Source organism: Danio rerio, chromosome 7 (assembly GCF_049306965.1).
Source record: "Danio rerio strain Tuebingen ecotype United States chromosome 7, GRCz12tu, whole genome shotgun sequence".
NCBI classification, from domain to species: Eukaryota; Metazoa; Chordata; class Actinopteri; order Cypriniformes; family Danionidae; genus Danio; species Danio rerio.
The window spans coordinates 41965124-41982619 of NC_133182.1; the positions used below are offsets into that span (position 1 = coordinate 41965124).

The window sequence follows — 17496 nt, forward strand, 5'->3', positions numbered from 1 at the left end:
TAACTTTTGTTGAAAGGTAATTAGTTGAGCTATGAAGAAAAGGACCTCTTACTGAGCACTATTATTGTGGCCCTGCTGAGGAAAGACAGAGAAAGATGGAAAGACATCCAGCAAGGAATTGAAACAAAAGCACCACTGGAAGCCTGAAAAGCATTGTGAACATGTGAAACACACAAGGCCCTCAGAGCACAATAGATGACTACTGGAAACCTCTGTGACTTTCTCTGAGAAAACTCTCTTTCTCCTCCCATCGCTCTCTCACAGCTGTATTCGGGGAAGTCAAGCAGAGCACTTTTAAATGCGATTTAGTTAAGGTTGTCCAGGCATACACTTTTACCTTTCTTCTGTGGCAAATGCAACTGAAGAACTTTATACAGTAGTACTTTGAGCTTGGTGGTTCATTCAAAAAGTAAGTTATTAGTTTTTTGTAAATGAATGCATGGTGGTGCTTCTGGGAACAGCGGACAGGAGCACCTACCCAGAAGGACCCCCTCGATCCTTTTCTTCACTGCTCTATTCACTCTTTCTTACGAACTCATTCAAGAACAGATAAAGCCTGACTCAAACTATCCATTCACTTATCCTCCATAAAGAGCTTAGCGTTCACACCAAAACTCATTCAATCCCAATGACTGTCCTGCACAAACTTGAATAGGAGACTGGGGTAAGATGAGCCATTTTTACATATGTGATCCACAATGGAAAACAAGTGCTACATACAATCAAGTATTGTACATCATTTTAGGTTGGTTTCCTCTTGTCAGTTTATGTGACAAAAATGTGTGCAAGATTAAAATAAATATTTGTAATTTTTTAAATATTTTTAATTTTTTTAAATTTATTTTTAAATTTTTTTATTAATTAGGCTCAGTTTGGCCTAAATCTGGACAAATTTGCACCATGCAAATTAGGGTAGACTGATCATCTAATTGAATCTGAATCATACATGTAGATTTAAAGGTATGTACCTATTTTAAAAATTAAGTAATTTCAATACTGGCTGAAATTCTTTTAAAGGGCTCCTTTGATGAAAATAATTTTTGTAAGCTGTTTGGACAGAACTGTGTGCAGGTATAGTGTGTCCACAGTCATATTGGGGTGATTTGAATACAATAAGTTTCTTTGTTTAACGTCCTAATGTTAAAATAGGATCCAAATCCTTCTCATTTTGAGGCTGACTGCAATGTGATGTTGGAGTGCAATCTCTCCGCCCACCGACTGACTGCTGCATTTTTACATGTCTTCATAAGAATGGGTATAATCATATAAACAAATAAGGACGTGCGCAAAGCAACCGAGATAAAAAGATCTGGTGATCTTTCTGGGATCATCAATTATCATTAAATGTGATCAAGAATGAGTTTTACAAGTTTAAAACATTTTAAAACAGTGCATGTTTGTAATAAAATACAGCGATTTTACCATCTTTATCACCACAGCCGCATGTCAGCACAATTATAAAAAAGACGCTTCAATCCCGGTTTGTGGATGATAAATCTGAATTATTTTGTACATTAACATAACGCATATCCATACAGCAGTGGATAGTAATATGTATCCTGTCACATTTGCCGTGCAAAAACAATGCAAAGTGTGTGTTTGTGTATGTGTGAACTTAGTAACAGCATAACTCATCGTCACAGAAAGGCTTGAATTAACTCCACAACAAATACATCAAATAATCATTGGTAAAGTTCTTACTAAAGTATTTCTCACAAACGTTGTGTGAAATCTGCTTCCTTCATGTCTTTGTCACTGTGCTGTTCAGAGCAGAAAAATTCCAATATTCTGAAAGGTAAAATAAATAATCTGCTGAGTGTTTTGAGCTAAAACTTTACAGACACATTCTGGAGACACAAAATACTGATAAATCTTTAAAAAGAGGTAAAATAGGTGTGCTCTAATAAACAATCTAATTTCTTTTAACTGATTGCTTTTGTGGTAGAATATGTTAAAAAGCTATTTTTTTCTTTCCAAAACAGAGTAAACAAATAGTTTATTGAATAAAACTTAATTAAAAAACTAAATAAGAGTGAGTGTGTGAATTATTAAAAAAGGCCACTAAAACTAACAAACACTTCAAGTCAAAAGAATTCATATCAACTATATACTGCTCATTAGAAATACGTGCTTCAGACTACATTTTCTAAGTATAAACAGATTTAAACATTCTAAAAAAGAATGCTATGGAGCAGTATAGTGCCAACAACTTGTTTTTCTTTTCATACTGATGATAGTTACAGGGATATATTATCGGTAAATGATAAGAAAGAAGAATTTAAAACATACAACAAATTGCGCCAAGTAAAATACATGTGCTAGACAGCGCCCTCTAGTGGATTTGTCATCTGAAATGTGCAACGAAACGTACCTAGAGCAATGTATTTTATGTTTCACTAAAATGTAGGCAAATGTGAGGCATGCATTTCAAAAGAGCCTGGGTTGATATTGGGTGACGGCCATTTTGTAGTGTCCAAATTCTGATTCAACAACATTCCCTAAGTTCATTCACCCAGCTCATCTGGCTCTTCCAAATCAGAATTGAACGAAGACATCTGAATCAATATACAGCCCTAATAAAGAGAGTAGTGATTAAGGAAAAGAGTTTTAGACACAGTTTAAATCTGAAACTGAATCAAAAATGAACTGCTGTACTTCTAAACTCTCCATATCAAATACTACTCAATGACCCATCTGAAAAATCCTGTGTAAAGTATATAAGTTCAGCTGCTGGCTCAATTTACAACAGACAAACTTTACTTCATGCCTGGAAAACACTTGCTGGAACAACAATTCATGGAAACATATTTCCATGGTTTATATATTGGTAAAATCACCCATATGCATCCCAAATCTTTTTAGACATGGGTCCATTTGCTTTACTGTAGCAGATATTACATCTGATAAGCTAAAATGTCATTGTGAAAAATAAAATGCTACTTTTCACTAGTCCCATGTGCTTCTCATTTTCAGTACAATTACTAGGCGATTCTGAAACGCAAGGTCACATGACAATAAAAGGGTATTGCCAAGATACAGTACAAGGGAGTACGTCAGCTTATCCACTGCCTCATCGTACCCAAGGTTTTTTCTGTGCTTTCTCCAACTAATTTCACATTTTATTCTGCATCATCTGACTATTAAGTGCTGCTTTTAATCTTCTCAAGCGGTGTCTTTCTTTCCTTCTCTCCCACTCTCCTACCAAGATCTTCCTACAAACGCCCTTAGAGTCTTCTCCCCCTACAGCAGTCACTTCTGAGAGACATGAAGGTCAATGGAGGTTCCGCTGGCTGCCTCTGCAGGGCTCGTTTTTGTGTGTGTGAGTATGAGTTTGTGTGTGTGGGAGGCTGCTGCTTTTGGCATTATGATGGATGATGAACTTAGAACCAGGCTGTGTATTAGAAACAGGCTGTGCATCAGTGCTATGGTCAGTTAACTTGATGCCTACATGATGCCAGGAGGTCTCTGTGTTAGTGTGTGTTTGTTAGAGAGAAGGAGTTTTGTGTCGGTGTTAAGGAAAATTACATAAAAAAAAATATCCAATGAGCTCATGCTATCTTCCATCGCCTCACTGTCTCATATACACAAATATCGGTCACACCCACAGGGCTCGTCCAAACAGTTTCAGGGTTGTGCGAGAATGAAGATGTAGACAGTCTTGTTAAGCGAAAAATTTACAGAAAAGAAGAGAGGGGTGGAAAATATGCAGGAAGGATGTGCTATTCTAATGACGTCCAGATGGAGCAACCACAACTATCTGTTACTAAAGGACAACTCTAATAGTAAACACTTGGTGTTTTGCAATTCTCAGTATACAAATATAAAGTACAGGGTCACAGGAACAAAATAATAACTGGACCTTTCGAGGAAAACATCTGAAATTGTCAGCTTGTACGTGTCCAGTACTTAATCCAAACCAGACTTATTGGACGCTAAAATAACTGGAGCTCGTCAAAAATGACCTAAAGTTCTGGCCAGCTTTCTGACAGCTTGAAACGACATTGCAGGATCTCTGCTGACAGTCCAACTAGCAGACCCTAGAAACATGGTCATTTTGTAAAGATCTTTCCCATTCTACGATGTTGGACTTGAGAGAGACTGAGGATTTATTTACACTAATCCAGAAATCCATCTTTATCCCGATGTTTTGGCCTTCCATATACAATGAGACAGTGTTTTTGTCCTGCCAAAACCAAGCTTTTTGAAGATGCTCTCCCAAGTGGAAAATTTAGAAAATGCTGTTCTTGTGCTGTAGTGGGGATTGTAAAAACGGGAGGAATTTGAAAATGTTGGCACATTCATAGACGTGTGATGCAGCAGATCTGTCTAAGTTTAGACTCATATGGTCCTGCTATGTGCTGTTCACGTTCACAGTGAAACATCATTGTACAGTGTCAAAACATAGAACATGAAATAGCGACTACATGTGACCTGGACCCACTAGTCCAGGGATGTCAAACTCTGCTTTTGGAGTACATGAAACTAGGGGTGTCAAACTTAATTGTTTCTTCGGCGCACGCGATGCAGACAATACGGCATCGGTTCAGTTATAATCATAATCGGTTATTGTGTACTGACGTCATTTATCTTATATGGGCTTTGTCTCGGTAGCTTACTAGGGAGGAGAGCGTCAGTATTTACAACGCTCCAACTACTTAAAAACGCAGAAACTGTGCACAATTTGACTGCGTGTGTTTGCTACATCAGTCTTTCACTGACACTTACAGCAAAAGCACCTATTTTACTGCAATTGAGAGGATAAAATAACTCAATTTCTCTCTCTCTCTCTCACTGTGGGCCCATTTGACCTGCTGGCATGACTTTTCCTCTCCTCTCGGCTGTTTTATAGCGATACTTCTGGATACACAAGTGCGTGCCTGCAGAGTTTTCTCCACCGTGTCTATCATGGATCAGCTGTGATCATCGCTGCTGCCTGCCGCTTATCAGTGTCACTCATCTGTGAAGAGCGCAGCGTGCAATAGCCAATAGCAGCCGTTTTGTTTAGGGTGTGACCAATCAAAAGGGTGCAAAAGAACTTGGTAAACAAGGATCAGAAAGCAAGTGGGAAATTTAGATTTGTTTATATTAATTGCTATGAATGCTTGAGTTGTTTAAAGGTACAGTTTATATATCTGACTTTTTGTTTTAAATAACAAAATTGCATTACAAATAGTATAGAAATATTAACATATTCATACATTTAAATACAAGAATTCTGCTGTGAAGAAAATATAAAACTGTGTATGGAAAGCACCGTGATGCACTGAGATATCAATTTGAACCGAATCGATGGCATGATAATCGTAACCGAACCGTGAGACAAGTGTAGGTTCACAGCTCTACATGGAACACAGTTTTAGTCCCAAACCTGCTCCAACACACTTACCTGTAGGTTTCAAACAAGACTGAGGGACTCAATTAGTTTGATCAGGTTTGTTTAATTAGGGATGGAACTAAACTGTGTAGTGCTGCAGCCCTCCAGGACTGAATTTGACACAAGTGCACTAGTCCAACCCAGGCTCATTCTAAATAAGGACCCCATACAGTACATTTCTGGAGAGCGCCAAAAGTGTCCCAGGAAGTATGTTTTTTTTTATGCAGTTCTTGTTTTCATGAATCCACCAGAGGTTATTGTGTACACTTTTTAAGATCTCATATTTTTCTTGCAAATTCCATTTCCTCCTGCCTGTCTAGCATAAAATCCACCAGAGCGCGCTGTTGACTGATTAATTGACTGATTAATCAACTGACCCACCCTCCTCCTTTCCTAAACTTAATCAATAGTGCTTTCAAAAGCACCAACTTGCCCAGCAAGGGCGCCGGACAATTCTAAGGGCCAACGCATTTTGGGGAGCCACATAGATATAATTTTAGAGGCCCACAGCACCTCCCACACTCTTCGCTTTCTTCCGCAACTCCCATAGCCCCCGCTCTTCACTTTTATCTGAGAAACTTCAACAAATTTAATTTGACACAATTAACACCAAACTGCAACAAAAAGCTCCTTTTGCAATTTTGCCTTTCTCCTGCCAGACTAAGTTTTGCTATAGGTGCAACTACCAATGTATCATCTGATGGCATTTCCATTCTTTTCTGTATAAAAAAGCTTAACTTACTCTTTAATTTCAACTGGTTGATGTACATACTGCACTATTTATTAGTTCAGTGCAACACCATAATGGTTTCAGCATTGTGAAACAAAGATCTAGTGCTTCAATATCCAAACATTAACCATGATTTTACAGCAGAAATATTATCAAATCATATCAACAGTACTGTGGCAGTAATATGGGATCTTCATAATATTTTTTTTCTTATGAAAACGCATTTAGGAGTAACAGAATACAATTATTAATAAATTCAAAGTTTTGTCTTTAAGCTCATAATTTTTATAGAACAAATACTACAGAAATTGAGATATACAAAATATAAAGCTATTACAATGTCAAAGCAGTCATTTCTGAAAGTCTATTTTTTAGCAGTGCATTTGTCAATATTAAGCTGAAATGGGGAAAATGTTCTGTCATGCTCAACCTAAAACTTCTGCTTGCGCTCACAACTTTTGTTATGTATGTGATATGTGACTAGCTTCAGTTCTCTTAGAGGAAAGTTCTAGTCTGGAGAACTGACCCTGAGAGAATTAGATATGCTAACATGCTAACTTTCTATTGAGAAGTGGGCAGGAAAAGAGATCAGAAACCTGCAATTATCATACATTTTGTTTTTCTCATGCGGTCTGTGAAAACTCCAAAATCTTCTAAAGTTTGTTTCTCAAGTTTGTTTGCATAAAGGTACATAGTACCTTTAATGTTTGTGTACATTTAGTGTCCAGCCACAAAGTTAGAAGATTCTTCCACCTGTGTGACCTCTGACTTCGCTTCACTAAACTTAGAAACAAACTATTAATTTACTTGTATCGGAAGGGAGTGAAACACACCCAGCTCCATAGTCCTATTAATAAAGTCTTTTTGACACAGCACTGCAGATGGCCAGCACTCTCTATAAATAATGCTTTATCTGGGCCACGAGCCGAGAGACAGCCACTTCATGTGTACAAGAGATGCTAAAACTCCACCACATGAGGAGATGAAGCTATACCTGACGGCTCACATGAGCTGTAAAGGTACAAAAGAAATCCAGAGGAGCTCCATGTGATGGGTCTGAGCTGCCAAGATGTAGTTTATATTGCTGCCAAGGTATAATAGATTGATAATCCACTGCCAAAGACATGAGGTGGCCTATAGCCAGGAGCAGCTCTGGATTCAATGTTCTGATAAGATAATATACCTCCTCAATATCACTCTAGAGACTTCAGAGAGCAGATGTGCAGTGCCAATGACTGACAACAGTGCAGATTTGATCTTTACAAGTGTTAAAAAGCTCCACAGGGTAATTCAAGATGCTAACCGGCTTGCTACAAGAAGCAAACACTCTGATTTCCAAATAAATTGAGACCTAAACACTGATTCAAATGTTGCAAAGAGTGTTAGTAATATGATTAATATGGCTAAATTTGAGTATTAGCCTAAAGAAAGACTTTTTCATGACTGTTAAGCTCACAAATAAAATACAATGTAATGGTAAAAAGTATAACCGTTCAGCAGAGATTTAGGGCAGAAAGAGAAAAAGAGAAGAGCCAAAGGGAGGGGGTGACAGACTGAATACAAACCTAAACCCAACCCATTGGATGAACTACTTAAGACTTGTGGGGCCCCACATTCTCACCATCTCTCCTTTTCTCAGAGAATCCGTCACTGCAGTTTCAGGGCTAAATATCAACTATTACTCATAAACCCTCCCTGTGAAAGGCTTCCTTCAGATAACCAGCAACAATCTTATGTCCCTCTAAAACGCAAAGAAATGCGGAAGGTAAAGATAAGATAAACTGTTGCAAATTCATCGATAATAGCTTTAGCACAATAGCATAGATAATAGCTGACTTGACCTCTTCAAAACATGTTGGCAAGTCACTCAGCTCCAGGATTTGGAAAGTAATGGTTATCATAAGCTGCACAATGCTGATTCACTGTAAGATTATGTAATATTGCTCTACCCTTGGCCTACTTGGTTGTTTTCCTCTATCATAAGAAATGAAAGATTGTGCAAAAATCACACACAGCCACAGGACTGAATGTACACATGTGAGAGACATTATGCAGCAATGTTTTTTTTTTCCAAGCTCACATGTAGTTCCACTCTTGCCAAGACCTGTAAAGTAGGCTACAAACTAGGTCACAGAGTTCTGTTTCTGTTTCAGAAATTTGAATACTTTATCAAAAAATAAATACATTGGGCCACTTCTCTCATTGTATAACACATTTTACACAGCAGTCTGTTCTGGTTTGATTTGTCAAGCAGTCTGAGTACTGATATGTATGTCATACTGCCTTCAAGTGCACTTGGAAACACCCTACATCCAAGCTAGGCAGTCATTGTTTTCGACATAATTTATGCATTCAATGTACAGAATATTACAAATCTATGAAAAAAAATTAAAGGGTACCTATTTGACCCCTTTTATAAGATGCAAGATAAGCCGTTGGTGTCTCCAGAATATGTCTAAAGTTTCAGCTCAAAACACCCATCAGATTATTTATTATGGCCTACAGAATCTGGCCATTTTGATGTCTGAGTGCATTGTAGCTGTTTTTGTAGCCTGTGGCTTTAAATGCAAATGAGCTGCTTCTCCCCGCCCACCATCATGCATTATGTCAGATAAACAGTGGTCAGTGACAGACTCAGATGAAGCTGAAATACAGCTCATTGGTCAAAAATAGCAAGAAAGTTTGTAGTGGAGTCTATTCAAGCCTTTCTGAAATGATGAGTCACACACAAATGCCGTTTGCAATACACACACTTGCATATACTATAGGAACAGTATAGTGATCAATGTTGGCGGTTTTAAAACCTTGACTTTTCCAAACCATGGTAAACCTTGAAAGTGGTTATCATCACATGCCTACTTCCACGTCACGTTGCAGTGGGCCTCAAAATCACTGGGACTTGGGTCCTATTTAATCGTCAGGAAACTTAAAAAATGAGACTTTTTGTGTTACATCAATATGACAGTGGTCACTCTATACATACAGACAGTTCTGTCCAAACAACTTACAAAAGATGATTTTCATTATAGGTGACCTTTAATTTATATGACTAATTACTCCTATATCATTTTAAATTATATGAATTATTTAAACAGAACAAAAAAAAATCAATTTATTCTACAATCTAGTGCACTACATATGCTTTTATTGAGCCCAGGCAATTCGACCAATAAGATAGATGGAAAAAACTAAATCAAAGCAAAATAGATATTTAGCTGTACCACTCACACAAAGCACTGTAAATAACAACAGAGTCAGTCTCTCAACACTAAAAATACCTCATTATGTGTACTTGAAATATACTGTGTAGTTACTTGCTTCATGGCTTATCTCTATGGGACCAATTAAAGGAATTATTAGTGGGCACTAATTCTCTTTTGTTGATGCAAGGAGAAACTAATGCATTTAAATAATTATGCATGAGTTATATGTACTAGATGCCTTTCTGTGTAGAATTGTCATGTTCTCCCCATGTCTGTGTGGGTTTTCTCCAGGCGCTCTCGTTTCCCCTATAGCCCAAGGACACATGAGATGGGTAAATTGGACAAAACCAAACTGGCAGTAGTTGTGAGTGCGGATGGGAGAGTGTGTGGCTGTTTCCCAGTACTGGGGGTTGATTAAGCTAGTCCACTCTAAAGGCTGGGTTTGAAGCAGGACGGATCTGCTGGTAAAGCCCATGTAAAATAAAACAAATTAAAGTAAAAGGGAATAAGCAGAAATGAGTGGATATATACATAGGCCAAATGGTAATGATGGATGGATGGATGGATGGATGGATGGATGGATGGATGGATGGATGGATGGATGGATGGATGGATGGATGGATGGATGGATGGATGGATGGATGGATGGATAGATAGATAGATAGATAGATAGATAGATAGATAGATAGATAGATAGATAGATAGAAAGAGTGGAGTTGGAGCCAAGTGACTTCAAATACTCGCTGACAAACCAAAAGTTTTGGCTTTAAATAATTACAAATAATAATTTTTAATTAATAATAATTTAATTATTAATAATTTAATTAATAATAATTTAAATATGTTTTAAATAAAACTTATTAAAAGTGATTTACTGAAACTTTTTTATTACAGATTAAATAACATATTTTACTTTTTATTGACAATGCTGTACAAAAGTGCTATTAAAACAGCGCGGGCATTCAGCACAACAGCTCTCACATTTGTGCTATACTAGTTAAATAATTTAATTATATGAGATCTCTGAAGAGACAGAGCCAGACACCGACAGACAAAGGCTATAATGCGAACACGAGCTCTTGGGTTGGTCGAAAAGGAGAAACACCGTTGGAATGTATAAGTTGAGGAGGACTAAATTACTGCAGTGTACTTTTCTCTTATATGTGTAGTTTGGAAAAAAAAGACTACTGGAAGCTCCAGTGTCTCACGGTAAATAACCTTGCGCAGTGTGCAGAGACACCGAAGAAGGCGATGACAGACACCCTATAGCTGCTCCAGGGATGAACAGGTTAGCCTACAGTATGTGCTTCAGGGAAAAGTCAAGGAAAACAGCATAACGGCAGCTGAAGGTACAGGTTTCTCCAGCACTCATAATCTTTCTGCAGGAAGCGATAGCACGGTCACATACCGTTCAAAAAAACAGCTGCTGATAAACATCGCCTCTGGCATACAAACAGCACATCACAACAACACAGCCACAACAGCACAGCTCATTCATAACAGAGCACAATGCATCGACTTTGTTACTGAAATGAATAAAACACGTTAAGAATAAAAGTTGCAGCGAGCTGACTGAAATAAGAGGCAGAGCTTTTAAATGTCCGGGCAACTTCTGATCATTCCCATAATGCATTTGATCCAAAGTCATTATATCAAAAGGGAAAAATATATTATATATCTAACTTATGGTTTCAGGTCACAGTGACTACCTGATGTTCCCCACATCTCTATTGCCAAAACAAACTAGTGTCATTAACGCAGGCTGTAAGCTGTAGACACCATATAACGTTAGGCACTCACCTTCCGCCGTTAATTCTCCTCGGGTGATCTGGAAAACACTTCCCAAAGCCTGCAAAACTAGAACAATCCCCACAAACACATCGAGCGTGCTTGAACCCGCCATGGCAGATAGTATCCACTGAGTCAGATGTCCTCAGTTTCTTTCGCTGTGCCGTCGCCAAAGAGAATGTGAAATAAAGGCAAAGAGCGTGTGGTCAGCGGCTGGTCATTCCCGCTCCGCCGCTCTCCGCCTCAGTGATGCGGGGACTCGCGCTCGTGATAACGCGTTTTCCTACACACCCAAACAAATCCTAACAGAGTTGAAGACCGTCTAGAAAACAGTGCTGTTTGGCTCGCCTCTTATCCCTGCATTCAGCACGAAACCAGGAGGTGTAGATGGCGTCACACATGTAGCACCAATAGTGTCCTGACTCTGACTTGTGAGGGGCTTCGCAGACGTGAAGCGGGTCTGGCGTTCCCGCCGCGGCTTTCATAAACGCGGTTCAACACAAGCATACACTACAAAAAATGTCACTGAACTTTATCTTACAACAGGTATTAAAAGAGTTCCGCTTCAAAATTAACTAGAGATGATAGACTATTCATAACACAATTATTACATTATTTCATTACGATTAGGCTCTGTTTAAGAAATACCACATTATTTAAAAGTCCCTATAGCCAATGTGTGTATGCTATTCCGGTTGAACTGTAAATGCGTTTAATGTGACATTTGACCAATTTAAGGCTTTCTTTAAGAAAACAATGACTAATTTCTTAGCAAATTAACATATTAGACAGCAAATGACAGGCGTTTTCATTTCAGAAGGGTTAAAAATAAATATCTGTGACACTGGATCAGAAAACCATACACATGCTTTTTAAAATTGAGATTTATGCATCACGTGAAAGCTGATAAATAAGCTTTCCATTCATGAATGGTTTGTTAGGATACAATGATATTTGACTGAGATGCTAATCTATTTGAAAATCTGAATTAGAACCACTTTATTAGGTACATCTGTCCAGCTGCTTGTTAACACAAATTTCTAATCAGCCTATTAAATGGTAGTAACTCAGTGCATTTAGGCATAGAACATGGTCAAGACGATCTGCTTCAGTTCAAAGCGAGCATCAGAATGGAGAAGAAAGGGGATTTAAGTGACTTTGAGCGAGGCATGATTGTTAATGCCAGACGGGCTGGTCTGAGTATTTCAGAAACTGCTGATCTACTGGGATTTTCACACACAACCATCACTAGGTTTACAGAGAATGGTCTGAAAATGAGAAAATATCCAGTGAGCGGCAGTTCTGTGAGCACAAATACCTTGATGCCAGAGGTCAGAGGAGAATGGCCAGGCTGGTTCAAGCTGATAAAAAGGCAACAGTACCTCAAATAACCACTCATTACAACTGAAGTATGCAGAAGAGCATCTCTGAACACACAACATGTCCAACCTTAAGTCAAATGGGCTACATTAGCAAAAGACCACACCGGGAGCCACTTCTGTCAGCTAAGAACAGGAAACTAAGCTACAATTTGCACAGGCTCAGAAAAAATTGGACTATAAAAGATTGGAAAAATGTTGCCTGGTCTGATCAGTCTCCATTTCTGCTTCAGCCACAGACATAACAAAAGGGTAGTGTTTTTAAGTGTATTGTAGATTTTTTTTTACATTTTCTCAAAGCATTTTTCCCAAAATATGTATCAAAATAATATTTGTACCAAAAATCATTCTCAAGACTTAAAATCACCTCAGAGTGGATGAAATCATCACCAACAGCACATAAAGGTAAGAGATCGGTGGGCTTGAGACACATTTGATGCAATAACCCTAAATTTCCAATCACAACTTGAAAACATTTATGACTGATCAAGTGCTCTGAATGACAATATTTTTATTTCAAATTAAGAATGTTGTCAGACCTTATTTACACATAATTTACCTTATTTTATATGCATGAGAATTGTGTAGTAAGAGAACTTGTCATGTTCAGTTGCTCTCAGTGTTGATTGCCCTTGATGTTAGCACATTATAAATTTGGTAAAGCCTGTCTCCTCTTAAAAGAGCCTAGAGGCAAGACAGGCAATGGAGGGGGTGAACAGGGGATCATTAATGTTTGGGAATGGCACTGGCAGGCTTTTCCACACCGTCTGCCAAGCGGAGTCCCTCTAGAGGCCCGAGAGGCAGTGAGCTGCGGTTGATCGCTAAACCAGCTCCCTCTGCTCCTTCACATCAGGACAAGCAGCCTAGCAAAAACATTTAAGGATGAAGACTGCTAAAGCCACCACATTAGCATTCCAATTTACACACCCTTATAGTGTCACATCAAGAGCCAAAACACGTAGAAGCGCCCCCCCAAAAACCTGAAAACCTTGATTTATTGAGCTCATGTTAGTATTCCTTGGACAGGGGTTTTGCAAGGTAACCTATTTGTAATTCGGTTGCATAGATGTTATCTAATCTATTCCTCTTTGAAGTTTGAGCTGATGTAAACTAAATATGTCAAAGGCTAAGTATAAACATGCTGTATTAATAAGAGCAGCGCAGAAAGACGCTACATGTGGAATTGTTCGAAAACAGATGATAGCAAATAAGAGCGAAAGAGAAATACGACTGGGTAAATTGAATAAAAAGGTTGAGCATCTGTAGACAAAATTGCAACAAATAATATTTAACAGATTAACATAACTATTTTGTCAAGACTTGAGTTTTTTTTTGGCTTTTTATGTTTTTTTTCTGTCTGATGTACAAATTACAAGTGATTTTTCTTTTGTTGGACTTAAGATTTAAACTGCAATAATATACATTTTAAAGGTGGTTTTCTTGTGATAAGGTTTTTCTCCTGCAATTAGCCATAAATCTCTACTTCAGCAGCACTTCTACCAAACTTTGAAAGTCTTAATAATGTCATTATTAATGTTTTTACAAACAATATATTTAATTTGCTTGTAATACTGTAAATTAGCACATACAGTGTTGTGAAAAAGTGCTTGCCTCTTACTGATTTGCAAGTTTGTCATTTTATATGTTCAGATCGTCAAACTAATTTAAATATTAGTCAAAGTAGTAAGCACAAGTAAGCACATCATGCAGTTTTGAAATGAAGGCTTTTACTAAAATAAAATAAAAAATCAGTAAGGAGGCATATACTTTTTCACACCACAGTATACAATCATATATACTGTATATACAGTTAAAGTCAGAATTATTAGCCCCCCTTTGAATTTATTTATTTTTTACATTTTTCCCAAATGATGTTTAACAGAGCAAGAAAATTTTCACAGTATGTCTGATAATATTTTTTCTTCTGCAGAAAGTCTTATTTGTTTTATTTCAGCTAAAATAAAAGCAGTTTTTTATTTTTTTAAAAGCAATTTTAAGGTCAAAATTATTAGCCCTTTTAAGCTATGTTTTTTCAGTGGTCTACAGAACAAGCCATCCTTATACAATAACTTGCCTAATTACCCTAAACTGCTTAGTTAACCTAATTAACCTAGTTATGCAATTAAATGCCACTTTAAGCTGTATAGAAGTGTCTTGAAAAATATCTAGTCAAATATTATTTACTGTCATCATGACAAAAATAAAAAAAATCCGTTATTAGAAATGAGTTTTCAAAACTATTATGTTTAGAACCCTGTTAAACAGAAAATCAGGGAAAAATAAACAGGAGGGCTAAAATGTAATATACTTCAACTGTATTAATTAATACACAGATAAATATAATCATTCAACTGAGGTAGTATTGTTAAAAATCATTATTTTACCCTATTCACCTACAAATGCAAGCAGTTTACTAATGAAAATAAAAACCAAATCGATGCTCTATCCAGCATGAAGTTAGACTCAATAGAGTTGCATTATTTGACCGTCTTCGAGAAAACATAAAATAAACTTGCCATTTAAGAATGGAATCTATAACAGCCATTTGATTTCTTGAAATTACTTGTGTGCAGTTGATTGATTACATTTTAAAGAGATAATCTGACATGCACTCAATTGTAAACATGTATTTAAAGATAAAATATTGTTATCTGTTGCCACTTGGGGAGAGGAAAAATAATTATCCCGTCAGATGCTAACCCGAGGCTTCCACTTGTTAATAGTTTATTTGACAGAAAGCTTAAGTCTTCTTTCATCACTGAAACACTGCGCAAGCTTGTTTGGCAATCGTTTAGGGGAAATAGTCCACATTAGATAAATTTGACATAATCTCCCTTTGGAAATGTTCTTAGCTGGAAACAACAATACATAAAAATAATTGTATGTATTTTTCTTTTAGAACTACGGTTAAGGTGTTAGGGTGAGCCAAAATTAATAATAAATCATTTGAATTAACATTATATTCAATATGTAATCTTCCATTGTGCAACTAGAAGTCTCTTTCAGTATCAAAATGCAACCAACACTCACATGTCTGTTAAAGGGCATGTAGATATTTGCAATTCTAAAAAAAAAAAATACATTTAGTTTTGTTCTGTTTTCAATTTCAGAGTAAAAAAGCCAAGACTCTGAAGCAGTGAGAGAGATGGGGAGATAAAGAAAGACAATAAAATGAAAGTGCCCAATTGATGAATGGACAAGATTCTGCATGCTGCTTATCTTTTATTCCGCTGAGATTCAGATGAACTGACTGTGCATTTAAGCACATTAATGAAACACCTCTGTGCAAATGAGAGCGAGTGTGTGTGTTTGATAAATATTAAACTGTCTCCTTCTATTAGTTTTTACACCTCAGCAGCAGCACTGGTTAAATGTTTTCACTGTCTTCGAGAAAATGTTAATTTCCTGCCTCACGCAACGTTAATATGAAAAACCACAGCTGTCTACGTACATATCAGTGTTTCACTAATGTTACAGTGTCATCATGATTAAAACAACAAAACAAATAAATCAAGAAAAATATGCAGTTTTACAGAAGAATACAGGAAGCTGTTGTTTTATCTGCAGGAAGAAAACTGTAAATTAAAGGTATAGTTCACCCAAAACTAAGAATTCTGCCATCATTTACATCGTTCACAAACCTGTTTGAGTTTCTCTTATTCTGTTGAACACAAAAGAAGATATTTTGAAAAATCTTAGAAACCAGAAACCATTGACTTTCACAGTATTTGTTTTTCATACTATGGGTGTCGATGGTTACAGGTTTCCAACATTCTCTAAAATATCTTAACAGAATAAAGAAACTCATAATGGTTTGGGCCCAATTGGGGTTAGTAAATAGTGGGTAAAACTTTCATTATTGGGTAAACTGTCCCTTTAAGATGATGTCAACAATGAACATTTTAAACATGCCCCAAATCTTCATTAACCACAAAATCCAAAGAAAAACACTTTTAGCACCATATTTATATTAACTTTAGATATTTTATATAGTCATTTTAAAAGCATATTTTAAAAGCATCAAACATGTCATTAAATGAAAAAGTTTTATGTAGTAATAATTTTAAAGTAAAAAAGCTAAACATACCTTAATCACAATACATTCAGTGCGGTTTTACATGAATCATATACTGTAAATGATACACTGTTAGCAATTTTTGTATTGAACGGTAATATGAGCTGTATTTTACTTTAGGACAGTTATGCAGTATGTAACTATTTTAAAGTTGCTTTGTGAAAACTACTGTAAATTTTACATGTAAAGATTTACATTACTGTAAATACATATTCTGCAAGATAAATGGTGCTGTAGATGTAAATAAAACTTTTTTGCTGTAATTTATTTACAGTAAGTTACTGGTGAAGTGCTGCCAGTAAGTTACTGTAGATTCTACAGGAAAATGTTAACAGTGTACTATATTAATTAAAAAAGACAAAAATTGATGAAAAGTCACAGTATCACTATTGTAGTATTTAACATCTCAGTGCTAAAAAAAAAAAGCTGTGATATATTAAAGATTCGAATAGTTAACCCTTGTGCACTGTTCAAATTTACTACCCTTTTGCTATGGATGAAAACATCCACTGAATTAAACTGCTGTTATTTTTTTTCATAAATCTGTTAATCAACCTCAGTCCTGATCAAAACTACTACATTTCTTAGAAAACTGCATGATTTTAACTCTTTAATTGTAAAGTTCACAAATGATGTCACTGATTTAATGAAAAAAAAACATTAAAATGATGTTTTTTCAATTTAAAAAGCAATTGTGGACTGGATTTTTCAAACCTCATATCACAGTCTTTGAAATGAACAATTAGTAACAACATTGGCTTTGATGCATTTTTACATTTTCATTTTTTTCACCCTAATTTACTGTTGGTGGCTGTTTTTGCCCCATTGACTTCCATTATAACCACATTTGATGATGCTGAGATATATATTTTGATTTACTCAGAAACATCAAGGTAAGTGCGTAAAGATCACATTCACTCACTTTAACTTGCTTTTATACTCCATAT

General features: G+C 36.5%; 1 protein-coding gene across 2 annotated transcripts in view; it reads right to left on the minus strand.

Moving 5' to 3' along the window:
• plxdc2b (plexin domain containing 2b) overlaps window positions 1-11472 on the minus strand; it is a 110777-nt gene extending 99305 nt beyond the window's left edge. Inside the window, exon 1 of one of the 2 annotated variants that reach the window (XR_012382235.1) lies at window positions 11108-11421. Coding sequence is in view for 1 of the 2 variants with exons in the window: in NM_001146305.2 (NP_001139777.1) it covers window positions 11108-11210 (103 nt within the window). In the remaining variant the exon portion in view is untranslated. Of the gene's footprint in view, window positions 1-11107 lie in introns of both variants that reach the window. The other variant, NM_001146305.2, reaches the window with a different exon arrangement.
• Between the last annotated feature and the right edge of the window lie 6024 nt (window positions 11473-17496).